This window comes from Amblyomma maculatum, chromosome 4 (assembly GCF_055883805.1).
Source record: "Amblyomma maculatum isolate TAMU_Amacu chromosome 4, ASM5588380v1, whole genome shotgun sequence".
Classification (NCBI taxonomy): Eukaryota; Metazoa; Arthropoda; class Arachnida; order Ixodida; family Ixodidae; genus Amblyomma; species Amblyomma maculatum.
In genome coordinates this window covers 91,341,060-91,355,885 of record NC_139347.1, presented here as the reverse complement: position 1 = coordinate 91,355,885, position 14,826 = coordinate 91,341,060, and the positions used below count along the sequence as shown (strand labels likewise).

The window sequence follows — 14,826 nt, the reverse complement described above, 5'->3', positions numbered from 1 at the left end:
CGACTCATGCCAGAAGCTGGATTCTGGTATACTTATTGGCGAATAAAACGTTCTTACACAACTACCAGCAATCGCAAGCCATCCGTGCCTTTGAGCGCAGGGTCGCTCATCGCTGCAATGCGATCTATTCGGAAGGACAATAAAACCAATGAAATCCTTGTTTCTCGTCGAAAAATGCGCGAATGTGTGAATATGTACGCTAAACTGTGCTTACAGTCAAGTGCAGTCAAGTCTTTACTAACGCATGACGTTCCGTCGCTTTGTTCTTTGCAATCCCCCTGAACTAATTTGTTGCCGCTTTCAGAGCTGAAGAAACGAATGCCGCTCGTCTTTTTCGATCCATTATCGCGTTCCGCCGCACAACAGCTGGACGGTATTGAGAAGAGCAGGGCAAACTGCCCCCACACGAGACCTAACTCACTGCACTACACTGAGCAGACTCCCGCATCCGAATGTTTTGCCCGGTAGACCAAACCCGGCCATCGCACGTGCACCCTAAATAATGTCATCTGTTACGCAAGCTCGGAGGCCACCATGGCTTCCGGCCAATGGCACTTCAGGTACAGAAGAGAGGTGCGTATTGTTTAATGTGAAGGAGCACTTGCAGCAAGCACTTTAAGGATCGCCTCCATCAGGAAATTGTGTTCCTATGGCAGTTGCATTGTAGCAGATAAGGCCATAAAAATAGGAGAAAGCACAGAGGCTTCCAAAGAAGCACTACTTTTCCCGCGGGGAGTCACTGTGGACGAATGCAATGGAGTATTTTGGAATACGCAGCCACTTTATGGGACCCCTTCACAAAAACAAACATAGCGAAACAATAAAATGTTCAGCGCAAATCCGCGAGGTTTACCTACAACTGCTATAGTTGGCACATGTCCCCCACCTGTCTCTTGCAGGCTGCTAACTTATAAACACTGGAATCACGCCGATACCATGAAAGACTAAAGTTTTATTACTTACTGCACAATGACAAAACACGAATAGACAAAAACCGATACATTCAACCCGCAAATGCGCATACTACTCGATCATATACCATAGCAAAAAGGTCAAGGATTTCATTTGTAAAACCAACGTGTTCAAGAACTCTTTTTTTCCCAGAACGACACGCAACTGGAATGCACTGGATGCCCAAACTGTTGAATGCTCCACTCTTGATGCGTTCACAGACGCACTCCTCAGTAAACACTAAAGTGTATTATAATCTGCTGTGAACCTGTTTTTGCACCCCATATCCACCAGTTACACCCATGACACATTTTGTTTTTCTTTCCGATCACAGTGAGCATTGTGAAAAGAACCATGCGATTTTTGTATTTGTGACCATCTGTTATTTTGACGTGCACTTGCTTGCCATATGTTTACATTTTGTATTGTCATGAACACCCACTCCTGCCTAAGACCTTGCATAAGGTTGGCAGTACTTGTAAAATAAAAAAAAAATAAAAGAAAAAAAAAAGAAGTGAAGGGCTTTTTCTGCCAGCTGATACGAGATTCAACCCAGAAACTGCTGTAGGCAGGGGCTTGCAAAATAATGAAAGGACACCGACTAAGTTCTAACGCACGTCAAATTCATTCGTCACTGCGTCCAACACTGTCTCATTCTTTCTATTTTCGGCCAGTGAAGAAAAATGCCATTAATATTTCTAAGACACCTGTTCGGTTGCAGGTGCACGTTTTTGAAACCAGGTAGATAATTTTAGTTTGTTTTTCATAGCGCTTAAGAGCATACACTCTCGTATTGCAGCTCAACAGGCCGTAGGGAGCATACGGTCGGACGCCCTGTCGGAGATCCGCTCCCTACGGGCGCCTCCTGACGTCATCAGAGACATTCTGGAGGGTGTTCTGCGACTCATGGGAATATTCGACACGTCCTGGGTCAGCATGAAGAGGTACAGTGTGTTGCCGATCCGTAACGAACCGTTAAGTAACTACACAGATACTACGAGTTATAAAGATGTAAGGGACAAATATTTCCAACACTCTAATTAATTTTACTGAATAAAATTTTTTACATTGGCTGCAGTAATATTGACCTGTATAAATATCTGTCCAAATTATCTCTGTACGAAACGTGTTAGCGTCGATAAGCGCGGGATGCTTTTCTTCTTAAAGTTTCACCGGCCGTTTACACATAAGGTATTGCGAACATCAGCAATATTTAGAGCTTTGCGACCTTCCCGATGCTAACTCGGAGAATGGATATAGGAGATGTGCTTGGCTTACTCCATTGCTCTCGCATTACCGCGAAGCGCAAGCTTCAGCTGAAAGTAGCCAGGCAGGGTAACTATATAGTCGTGAGTTGCGGAGGTGATGGGACGCAGTTATGAGGCGCAATCACGCATCCATTCACGTCAAGGATGTCCGATATATTCGGAGTGTAGTAGCGATGATGTATGGCTTGCATGTGTCACCTACGAGTGAGATCAGCACAATAATTAATTCATTCATTCACGCTGGTTACCGTTCGTCACGCACGTTCAACGATTCATTCACAAATCAGGCACATATAAAGCTAGCGAGGGAATGCAGCGTTCACAGTGCTGCCTTTGCCACGTACAGAAAGCAGTCAGCCGACCTATTTGCTGGTGCAGAGGAAAATGAGGGGTTTCGTTATGAAATGCATATGAAGGGAACCAACAGCGATTCGCATAGAGGTAGAGCATATGAGATTTTCTTTTTCGTTAATAAATGTGAAGTAATAATTCAAGCTGGAGGTAAATGATTATAAAGTGCAAGAAAAAAACACCCACATATGTTGATGGCAAGATCCGAACCCACGAACTGCGAATGTGGTAGTTTGTTCTACTTTCTAATCAATTACCGCTACGATTGATTATTACTATTAAAGCCAAAACAAAAGGATACCACTTAAGCTTTCCTCTGTGTGAGTGTGGCTGTTGGCAACATTGATATGTATCTCAGCGAAGACCTTCACTTTCACTCTATTTCCTGAGTAGCTCAAGGAGGGCTTCAAATTGGTGGCCTTGACGTCATAGGTAGCCTAAGAAGGTTATCACAAAGCTCCGGCCCTTCCCGTTAGGTCATGTTCTAAGTGACACTTCGCGGTAACACAGGAAGCTCGACGTCCGCCGCTATGGTGGAGGGTGGCGCTGGCTAACACGCCTAAGGATGGATTACACTCAACATAAATACCTAAGAAAGGGGAAAATTAAACAACCTTTGCCGTAGTCCAGCGGTAGAGCCCTACTGGACGCGAAATTCAGAGGTCGTGGGTGGCTGTTTCTTCTCCTACTTTCTAATTAATTACATCCGCGATTAATTATTACTTCACATTTGTGAAAAAAAAATCTTATGCTTCCCTTTGCGCCAGTGGCTGTTGACTGCCTTCTTATGCTAGTAGACAAGGCTAATGCGGGTTGGTAAACTTGATGTTGGCGTGTAGATTATTGTTGCGGCCTACCTTGACCTTACGATATATAGTGGAGTGATTGTGCAGGCTGCATGATATAGGTAATGAGGTGACACCTGTGCGTGCGACGACTGCAAGGACACGACCTCATGGAGCTACACCCATACAGTTACTGTAAAATATAGTACAAGCAAAGCGGCCACATGACATAAATAACATAACATAGTCAACATAAATATTTCCTCAGCAAAATGGAAACTAGCATAAATGAAAGGAGTCGCATCGAAGAGTGTTAACGATGAGGTGGCGCACACACACACAGCTTCCTGGCGAGGCGAGGAGTCAAAGAAGAAATCATGAGTTTCAATGCCCGCTCCGTGACGCCTGAGATCAAGAGCAGCGTCCAGGAACTGCTCCGAACGAATGCTGCTTCTTTTGACGCCAAGGTGAGCTTCAACTTGATTCCTTTAATTTTTCAAGTGAAAATAAAATACTTACTTTCATGCGTAGAATCTTTCATCGCGCCTCAACTTTTCATTACATTCATTTTGTACTCTATAAAATATGGAATAAATACGCGACAATCACATTGCTACTTTTCATGCCTGAAATTTGGGTACCGATGCTTGTGAATACTGTATTGCTTATTAACGCAATAACGTTATAGTCCCCGTTCACCGGAGATCCAGCGTCGGCGGCCGTCCGCTGGCGTTGCTGTTGTGAGCGAAAAATCACGAACATGGGGCTGGCCGGCGATAGCTGGCAGCTGACATGGAACTTGACGTAGGGGTGACTGACATTACGTTTGGTAGGAGCTACCAACTCGGTCCTCTCCTTTCATATGGGAGGGTAATGTCAGAGTCAGCTTGCCAGGACCCTTGCATTCACGTTTCCCCTAGGCCACGCAAGCACGTTCATACGGCTTGGTTAAAGAGAGGCTTTAAATTTACGCTGGTAGCCTACGCTATCGCTTCATATCATTATAGGCGAAACTTAGGTGTCCCTCAAATTTTTAACAAGCCCTTTGAAAATCTTTTCTTCCACCATTTTTAATTACAGCGCATTCGACTAAAATGTCAGGCCCTAGTAATATTTGCACTAATTTATTGGCTTCTAGTTCGCTTGACGTCACCCAAATTCCATTCCTGCCTCGCCCTTCATTGCGACATCAGTGTGCATTGGTTTGAGCACGCATCCTGAATAAAAGAGTTCTCATTCTGAAGAGCAGCGCCGGAGGCGTTTTGCTGCGGCTTCACTGCACGCTGTACTACGTCCACGATTAGCAATGCGTTCGGCGTCCCTGCAGAACGCCAAGCGTGCCTCGGCAGCGGCTGCACCGTTGGCCGCGTGGGTGCAGGCCAACGTCCAGTACGCCGACGTCCTGCACAAGATTGGCCCTCTGGAAGCGGAACAGGCCGAGCTGCAGCGGTGAGTCATACTCGAACATGACGCAACACGTTGACAATTCGCGTAAATAAATTATCAATCAGATGTTTTGCTGAAGGATGCCGAAATTATTTTGACCAGGGCCGAAACATTTTGCATGTCATACAGGGACGTAGTATATATGTACTACGAAGACTCAAGAAGTACGACCGCACAAAGAAGCAAATTAAACACGCTAGGCTTCCTTTCTTAACATGCACAGCGCCGACTGGAACGACTTGTAGCCCATTAACTGGAAGTTGATTCGAACACGAAGTATACGCAGTGAAGTGTATGTAAGATAGCACAGCACGAGCACTCAACCTGGCATCCGCCAAGAGCTCAGTTGAAGATGTGGCCACTCCACCAATTGCAAGGTAAGCCACATCAGCCAGAAAATGCATCGAGCCATTTGGCCTTCCGCCTGTTCTCCCTGGTTGCCAGTCATAAGGTACTGTTGCAGCCACGGGAAGTCCATGAGCCTCTCGTTGCGCAATTTCCTTGGCATGTACAATTGGTACAGTGGCTGAAGCCGAAAAGCAGCTCGACATTTATTAGGGAATACGTTTTGAAAAGTCTCGCTGCATGAACTGCGTTCGAGAAAGTGCACAGCGTAACGGAAATGTTGGAACAGGTACAGGACAGAAAAGCTGTGCTCGGATGATACTTCGCTTCTGCTCTCGACGTTCAGTATGCTTCTAACTTCCTGGCACCTTAGTGTGGGGCGTCTTTTCTGTTTGGGTCAGCGGGCATCCCCTGACCCGAACCGGCGTGAAAGCATAAACTGGAACACAAAGAATGGTGTGAACAAAAACATGGACAAGGAAAACTTCAATCGGGAACGAAAATCTCCTGCATGCTTGAATGTGCTTAAACTGAATCCGGCAGCCCTATTATTAACTGATAGGCCGAGGTAATACCAGGGGTGCCAAAATTTCATGGACTTATTGTGGGGCAGCCAAATGAGGCTACAATTGGCAGATGTGCGTGCGTGCGTGTGTGTGTGTGTGTGTGTGTGTGTGTGTGTGTGTGTGTGTGTGTGTGTGTGTGTGTGTGTGTGTGTGTGTGTGTGTGTGTGTGTGTGTGTGTGTGTGTGTGTGTGTGTGTGTGTGTGTGTGTGTGTGTGTGTGTTTGCGCGCGCGCCTGCAACAATTTTTGTTTCGATATTATTGTAGCAACATGAAAACAATTATGCATATCAGTGATAGCATCTATGTACGTATTATGGTATCCATACCCGCCGCTTTAAAATTCATATTTGCAAAACCTTCGCGGTCGCGTGGAAATGGTGAATACAGTTTTTGTTTTGAAAACGCATCAATATTTTATCAAAAAATTGGTGCATTTTCAGAATCACTAGTGAAATTGAACTGTCTTGCTAGAAACCGTGATGTTGATGAGCAGACCTCCGTTTGGCCACAATTTAATTTGGAAGCGATTTTGCTGTTGCCGATTTTCGCATGGTTCAGAAATATCTGTGTGAAAGTTAACTCAAAGCGAATATCATTCTGGTGTCCTTTATGATCCACAAGCTTTCACAGACAGAAGAGTGAAGCTCCATTCGAGTTTTGTTCACAGTGCTGAACACTCACTCGCATTTATCGTATTACTGTGTGGAATTGACAGAATCTCCGGTATAAAAACTGAAACTGTATGGGACCCTTTCCCTAGTGTCCTTGCGACGCGATATGGACTGCAATGTCAGCCTTGGAACCAAGCGAAGTGCTCACATCATATGTAGACGTGAAGCAAAAGACGAACGTGTTCCTTTAGCAGCAAACAGCACAAATTCTGACGTGTGCGATGTGACTTTAAAACCGCTTGAAAGTACTGTCGAGTGTTCGAATACATCACGGAACTACAAAAGCTCTACGGATGTGAAACGCAAGAGCTGCACTGTGTCGGACTATGGCCAAACTAGAGCGGTGGCGGTGGCGACGCACCGCTTGATTCCGACCTTGATCAGATGTAGCAGCTGGTCACACAGAAAAAAAGAGCAAGACAAGCGCGAAAGGGTGAACCCGTAGACTACGGACATGGGCGACTACAGACATGGGAAATGGCATACAGGAATTCCAATTCTGCTGCATGTTTGCTAATGTGATCATCTAGCTCTAGATATTGATTCGTGGCCCCTCGTACACGTAAATTATAGGTACCACAATAAAACGTTGAAGCTGCTGATGGCACTAACAGTACATACGACTTTTCCGCAGTGGCACACGATGCCAACAGCAATGGTGTAGTTTTAGTCCAATTTAGGACTTTTTAGTAAATGAGCGCTATTTTTAATTTCGGCAGAATTGGGTGCCGAATTCGTTAAACCGTAAGATTGTTTCCAATTAGCAAGATTTACGAGAATATCTAAAAAGAATTATGCAATAGCGTGACGCAGGTCGAAGGGCTTGACCAAAGGATCGGGGCACCTGGATGTGAGTTTCGCGGGCGACCATGTGAGCCAGGTCATTAACCCCCGATTCCAGCATGGTCACGGAGCCACGTAATTGTTACCGTGGCTAAGGAAAGAGTGTTAAGGGCTGAAATGAGATAATCGTGGAGATCTACAGGTATTGTTTGTTTACCCCGTTCTTGCCTTCCCTTGCACTCCTACTAAGAGTTACTGGCTGAAATCGGACCGACTGGATAACTAGCGCGTTGTGGTACTCCAAGCTTAAGATCATTTGAGCGCTGAGTCTGTCACAGTGTAATGAAGTGTTTCACTGTCTCTCTCTGTGTGCCTTTCATGGTTATTTTCGCACCGTAAGTCTGTGTTCAGAGTCACCCAATCGACTCAAGCCATTCCTCTGCTGCAGGAAGCTGTCTGGCTCCGAGCAGCGTCTAGGCAAGTTGGGCTCAGCGCTTGCCGGCGTCGACGAGCGGGTTTCCGAACTGCGGGAGCGGCTGGGCGAGTGCACCCGCGAGGCGGCACGCATCGAGCTGGGACTGCGTGACTCCGATGCCCGGCTGGCCTCGGCGCAAGACTTGCTCGCCCAGCTGGAGGCAGAACATGCTCGCTGGTCTCGACGTTTAGGGGCGCTCGAGGCCCAACCACTGGCGCAGCGATGCCTGCTGGCTTCGGCCTGCGCCGCCTACCTGGCCACCCTACCAGCGTCGCGGGAGGAAGCCCGCTCCCGACTGCTGCACCGGTGGCGCCGGCTGCTGCCCGATCTGCAGCAACACGAGAGCGGCGCAGAGTTGGCTCACCTGCTCTGCTCCGAGAAGGAGCAGCTCGCTTGGAGGGCGCAGGGACTACCGCCGGACAGGCTCTCCACTGAGAACGCCGCTCTGCTGAGGTTGCCTGTGGGTGCACTCCCCGTTTGCGCGAAATTTGATCTGTTACTGGCGGAGACTCTTGAGAGTTCCTTGGACTGCCAGAAGATCAAATCAGTCGATATTGTCGACCATAAACCCTGACTGCTCATTGGAGGGTCAAATTCTAAAGTTAAAGCTCAGCTACTTTGGTCATCTGATGAGAAGAGAGCAGTCGCTGGAGAAAGATTTGATGTTGAGAAAGATTGAGGGTCGCCGGAGAAGGGGTAGGCAGCGAACGCGATGGCTAGATGGCATCCTCGAGGCGCTGCAGATGATGTTATGTGATGTTAGGAAGATAGTGAGAGACCGGAAAGCGTGGCGTGATATGGTCCATAGGGTCACGAAGAGTCAGACACGACTGAACGACTGAACTGAACTGAACTGAAACTCATAGGCGTAGAAAACGAAATTCACTCTAGAGATAACCTGAGTTATCTCTTCGTTCGGTGGTAAATATTCGGAGGCAGTCAATAAGGTTAACGAAACAGTCATCCATCAATTCAATCGACACAAGTGAATGTACCGGTGCTCTAATAAAACCCGTTCATTTTGGTGTGCAGTTGCCTCAGCGGCCCTTCATCATCGACCCGTCAGGCCAGGCCAGCCGCTGGCTCCAGTGCCACCTCAAGGACCCGCAGCTGATCACGCAGCAGGTACAGCCATTAGTTTCTCCGGGAGGTACTCGTGTGAAATTGCGCACGAAAGTGCTGCGAAGCACCACTCAATTGGCGCAGGATATGACAAAAGACATATTCCCAACGGAACCTCGACGAGCCGGCTATAAACACGAGATAAAAAAAAAAAAAAAGTAAACGTTTCAAAAGTATTTTGTATCATTCTGTCCGACCGGCCTTCTAAGATTTCAAGCGAACTGAGGCAGAGGAGTTACTCCTAGAATGTCCTCACCAAAATATTACGGCCGCCACTGAATTACAGCCTCAGATGACGCCACTATTACGGGGAACTGTGAATGCCAATGCAAATGCTTATGCGGCAGGCTCCGAGCGTGTGACTGGAACATGACACATTTCATGGCTGGCAATGTTTCATCAAAGAAGGAAGGGGAACCAACGCGAAAAATGACGCAGCCAGCATGTGAGTTTACGTGTGCTTTGTCCGGTAGACGCTACTACAGGCATCGGCATCGTGTTTCAAGATTGCATTCCTCTCGTATTTGTGACCTGTTGCAATGGCGTGAGGTTCACCCTTTTGCTCATTTAGGCGCTAATTAAAAGGCCGAAAATGCAGAGGTGGACTCTTGTAGAAGGCATATCTTTTTATACCGCGTGTCACTCTTCTTGGACAGTATATCAAAAAGTACTGGCGTATTCAATTTAATGTAATTCGCGATACCTTTCGAGTAACCTGCTTTGTGAAAAGTTCATGAAAGCGAAGGCAATAGGCCTTCTACCTGGTGGTGCGACGATGGAGTCAACGCTGTGCATGTGGCGTTCTTGCCAGGAACCCGCCTTCCTAACGACGCTGGAGCTGTCGGTACGGCTGGGAAAGGCTCTGCTCGTGCAGGACGTGCAGCAGATCGACCCCGTTCTGTATCCCTTGCTGCGAAGAGACCTGGTCACGCAAGGTGAATTTTCCCTTCCACACATGGCTGCTTTTTTTGCTCAGCTTTTCCATTTCAACCAACCCTTAAGAGCTATTTCCCGCCTCAGTCAAAATTAAGCTAGGGATAGTTGATTATTAAGGTTCTGATGACAAACTGGAGTTGGCCGATGGAAACCGACTTGGAACGTAGAACAAAAAGGTGGAAGTAAGGAAAGTTCTAAAAGAATAGTCGTTGCTCATTGTGTGTTTGGCGTTTATCTCCACTTAACCCACCGCCGCGACTTTCATTACTCAGGCTACGTCTATTACCCGGAAACATACGCTAATATATTGCATACCAGCTAAAACGTCTTCCTTATTCTATGAATGCTGTGGGCCTTTTATGCTGATTTACATTACGCGCTCTCTGCCCGCTGACTTCCTTGTTAGGGCAATTGCCCTTCATTCACGTCTTTAGGTTTTCCCAAAATAGCCCATTTTCCCTGTGTTTGTTTCATTCACGAGCGAAATATCAGGCAGGAAGGACGTTTCGTAGGCTCAACCTTGTCGGTGATGTTTCAGGCTTGATTCAGCGTGTCAGCGTGAAACGCGGCCTGCGTGGCATTCCTTCTTCTGCAGGGTCCAGACAGGTGGTGAACATTGGCGACAAGGCGGTTGACTACAGTGACGATTTCCGCCTTTTCCTGTTGAGCCAGGACTCTGAAGCCACGCTGCCTCCGTACGCCGCCACACTGGTGCGCACCCTGGACTTCAGCACCACAGAAGCCGGCTTGTGCGACCAGGTGCGTCGCACGCGGGACGTCTTAGCGACATAAATTCAAGCGGCGTTCTAGTTCCTTTCTTTTTTTTTTCAGTCGCACTACGTCTGGAACTGATGATCAGCTTTTCAACTTTATCACTTAACCTTAAAGGCCACTAATTTCGGGCATTACAAGGAGCGGTGGGGAATCGTTAACATTTGTCGATGGCAAATGCATAGTGTGTGTATATTTATTTAAAAGAAATTGATTGGAAAGTTAACCAGAATAAAACTCAAATGTACAGTAAATACCAATTAATATTCACAAACTGGCTTGAACGAGATGTCTGTCGGCCAGGACACGCCTACCTCAAAAGCGGTTGTCTGTTGTTTAAACATGTTTGTTAAAAATTCGGTTAGAGATAAAGTGAAATGGCCAGTATGTACGCAGCAGAATGAATAATAAGCCCCGTAAATTGACTGTATTTAAAGTACACGCACGCGTGTCCTGCTTCGTGCAGCTTCTGCAGGTGGCGCTGCAGGAGGAGCGTCCCGAGCTGGAGGAGCGCAGGCAGCAACTGCTGCACGAGGCCGACGCGCTGCGGCTGCAGCTTGCAGAGCTGGACGGCCGTTTGCTGGACCTCCTCCTCTCAGGAGACTTCCTTCACAACCAGGAACTGCGAAAGGCGCTGCAGGCACGTGATTCAGCACGCTCAGGGGACTGGAACGCATTCGTTGCGGCAAAGGGAGCGGGACCCTGATTGAAGCACCAACTGTGAGATGGCAAAGCACTGAGCCACCGCATGTGAACTGTAGCAGCGCACCACACATAGTCAGAAATTTCGGACAAATGCTGAAAAAGAGTTCATGAATTTAATTTTTCGCGTATCGTATAACCGTAACAAATATATCCACGGATCCTCCCTCGGCACGGTTGTAATTTCAGCGCACTGCCGGCTTCGCGTGGACTGTGCAGCAAAGGGTCTTCAAAATGTGACGAGGCTGTTTCGTTAAGACGCATCGCATATACTGCATCCTACTGCTCAAAAAAGCAGCGTAGCGGGTTTTCACGATTTCTTTTTTTGCACGCTTCAATATTCCTGGCAGTGTGCACAAAGCAAATCACTTGAAGAAACCGGAAAAAAAAAAAAGTCGTTCTCTCTTGGGGTTTCATCTCAAATGCAGACAACCGTCTTGCTGGTGTTCATCAGATAAAATGTTAGTGATGAAAATGTTTTAACGTGACAGTGTTGAAGGCCCCGTTCACAGAAAACTCGCCCGAGCGTTGCATTGTGAGTAAAAGATCGCGATCACGGCACTGGCAGGTGATAGCTTGCAGCTGACATGGCCTCGCACTTACTGGACGGGGGGTAATAAGTTTGGCAGGCGCTGCCAATTCGGGCCTCGCCTTTCATATGGAAGGGTGATAGGCGAATCAGCCTGCCAGCAAGGAAGTTCATACGGCTTTGTGGCTGGTGGCCTATTCTACCGCGTCATACCCTTAAAGGAGGAGCTTAAGTGTCCCCTATAACTTTTTCGATAGTTTTCTTCATTCCCATTCGATAATTCGAACTTTCGCTTAACTCGAATATTTCCGTTCTAGTACCTTGGCACGCGCTTAAGGCCGAATTAACGAGAGTTTACTCTGCAGCCAAAATAGTGATGGTCATTTCTATCACATATATTCTACCTTACGCTTTTGCCGGCGGCGCCGCTGCAAGAGTAATGTGATGCGACCAGTATGTGATATTTTAATTTGAAAACAACATAAAACATGATCAAGCAAGGTTACAGGATTAGAGTCTCTGAACCTTACTGAAAAAGCTAAAATAGATTTCTGTAATAAGGGAATAACTACTTGTTGACATCCACCCAAGCGCAGTTATAGACCCTTGCATCGGGCGAGGAGGTTGTCGAAACGCCTCCTCTCTGGACTGTTGCAAACCGGTTTCGCTGCCGTGACTCGTGACCACCGCCTTTCCGGGGCAGTCGCTCTACCAACTGAGCTAACCAGGACGGCCAGCAGATCAGATGATAGGGTGATAGCGAATTGATCAATAACCCGAAATGGGAATGGTGTTGGTCGGATGTTTGGAGGAATTCCCCAAGGTCTACTCCCGCTTGAGGGATTCCTCTAAATATCTGGCCAACATCTACTATCTGGTCTGCTGGCCGTCCTGGTTAGCTCAGTTGGTAGAGGGACTCCCTGAAAAGGCGGTAGTCCAAGTGGGCCAGAACAAATTTTTCGTTAACTACGAAGTTTCTGAGTTTATAGAGGAGATCGGCGCATGTCTCCTCGCGCTAACCCATTTTTGTGGGCAGAGCAGGAAGTGTAAAGATATCTCAGCGGGAGATGTCTCAATATAAAAATATATTTGCTTTTCAGCAGCACCTACAGATAATTGTTAAAGTTATAACTTGCACTAATGATGGTTCTCACAGAATGTTTTTACTGAACTGTACCACGGTTTTATGTTTGCTTCTGTTTTTTTAATGCAGAAATGTATTGCTGCAAGTGTAGGCATTCACGTAAAACGTGACATCTATTTCACTGTGTCAGCTATCAATCCTCTCAGCTTCTGCTCGCGTTAATACAGTGTTCTAGAACACTGTAGAGATAGGTACCGACGAACGTCGTCTTTTTCTATATCACATAGTATATTATCGTCTTAGCGCCCGCTATAATATGATTTATACTACTACAAAAGCTGACGGCATCGTTTGCGCATGCGAGACTGCTAACGAATTCCAGCGATGCCAAGACAAATATGGTGACGTCATCCAGTGGCCATATTACGCACATCACACGGCAAGTCGTACATCCATGATGCATCGCTGGATGCACCTAGAGCAATCCGCGACGGGGGCTGCCGCCTAGTTCAGAAAATCCTAAAATGCCGTTCATCTGTGTGTGTTCGGCGTTGGCCGACCAGCATGTGACGCCAGGGTTCCTGGTATTCGTACCAAAATTGTGACGCAATCATTCATCGTACAGCGTTCCAGGTGGTGTCATACGATTTCTCGTTGCATTAGCATGCCAGTGGTGGCCACATTGGAAGCTAGCCTACAAAACGAATTCTAACTTCGTCACATGTACCAGCAACCTAGCATAGTGGGCTAGTTGGTACTGCATTTCGATACGATGTAACAGTGCACTTTAGCAAAGGACCAGGTAGAGAAGAGACACTTGCTAGCGCTTGTATCTCCTCTCTACCCGGTCCTATGTTTAATTGTGCTGTTACGTCATATCGAAAGAAATATGTACCTCTAGTTATGTGCCTTCAGACTGAAGTTTCGGTGAATAGGGTTCCCAGAACCACGCGATGCATGGTAGTCTACGTGGAATAAAGAAACACGCTCGCGGAGTACATTACAAACAGAAAGAACTTTAGTACATGTACATGTCGAAAGCCTCGCCCGAAAACGTTTCACCCGCTTTGCTATGATGTTGTCACACTCATACACGTAAGCAGTTATGGCCTAGATCATGTTACAGCTCACAACCCACGTGCATCCCTCCTCCTCCCATAACTGCATTATTAGTATTTTTTTACACTTCGTATTTCTTCGTGGCTGCCTTCTGGACGGCAGCGATAACTTGTGTCAGTGAGTGAGAGGAGTTTATACTAGCAAGCATAATAACAACGCCTATGGTCACTAATGGCGAAACGTCTCATCTGCGGGGCTATATTTCGCATTCATATGTGTAAGCAGACTAAAGTGTCTCTATCGATATTTTTTTCTATTTTCGGCTAAATGAATCAACCACCAGCAATAACTGTAAAGTACTTTGTGATCTAAGTGTTCCCGGTACGCACAACTGTGAAAAAATAGACTAGCTGGCCGTAAGTTATATTTAAAACCTATGTGTTGTGTTTATTTTGATACCCTAAACTGTCAGCAAGTGCATGGTACATTTGAAGAGCTCCTCTTTTCTAGGATCCTTGCCGGCTTCTGTGGTGATTTCAGCGGCATCGAAAAGCCGTTGCCTACGGGGTTAATCGGCTGGCGTGTGCATGCAGGAAGCCAAAGCGAGTGGAGCGCGTGCCGAGGCGTCCCTAGCGGAGGCGCAGCGGCTGCAGGCGTCTCTGGACCAGGAGCGGGCCGTGTACGAGCCCGTGGCCAGACTCGGAGCGCGGCTCGTGGGCCTGCTCGAGCCCATGGCGCGGCTAGCTCCTACCTACCGTTGGGGAATGGCCGGACTGGTGGACCTCTTTCGCCAAGCGCTGCGCCTGCAGGTGAGAAATTCTAACCGCGTCGTGGCACGTACCAGGGTTGCCATTTTTCAAATACTGAATTGCCCCAAAAATTTAATTGCGCCAGAATTCAAGTTAGAAGTAAGGCCAAAAGATCAAGCCACGGTATTTGACCTTTGCGTCATAATTGTAAACACCTAGAACAGAAGCAATAT

General features: G+C 47.1%; 1 protein-coding gene across 1 annotated transcript in view; it reads left to right on the top strand.

Annotated features, from left to right (window-relative positions):
- btv (dynein cytoplasmic heavy chain beethoven) overlaps positions 1 to 14,826 on the top strand; it is a 146,655-nt gene that overhangs the window by 103,529 nt on the left and 28,300 nt on the right. The window contains exons 47-55 of the mRNA XM_084600360.1: positions 1,751 to 1,895; positions 3,699 to 3,822; positions 4,683 to 4,804; positions 7,615 to 8,101; positions 8,674 to 8,766; positions 9,575 to 9,698; positions 10,295 to 10,458; positions 10,937 to 11,114; positions 14,442 to 14,653. Coding sequence (XP_084456486.1) covers positions 1,751 to 1,895; positions 3,699 to 3,822; positions 4,683 to 4,804; positions 7,615 to 8,101; positions 8,674 to 8,766; positions 9,575 to 9,698; positions 10,295 to 10,458; positions 10,937 to 11,114; positions 14,442 to 14,653 — 1,649 coding nt within the window. The remainder of the gene's footprint in view (positions 1 to 1,750; positions 1,896 to 3,698; positions 3,823 to 4,682; positions 4,805 to 7,614; positions 8,102 to 8,673; positions 8,767 to 9,574; positions 9,699 to 10,294; positions 10,459 to 10,936; positions 11,115 to 14,441; positions 14,654 to 14,826) is intronic.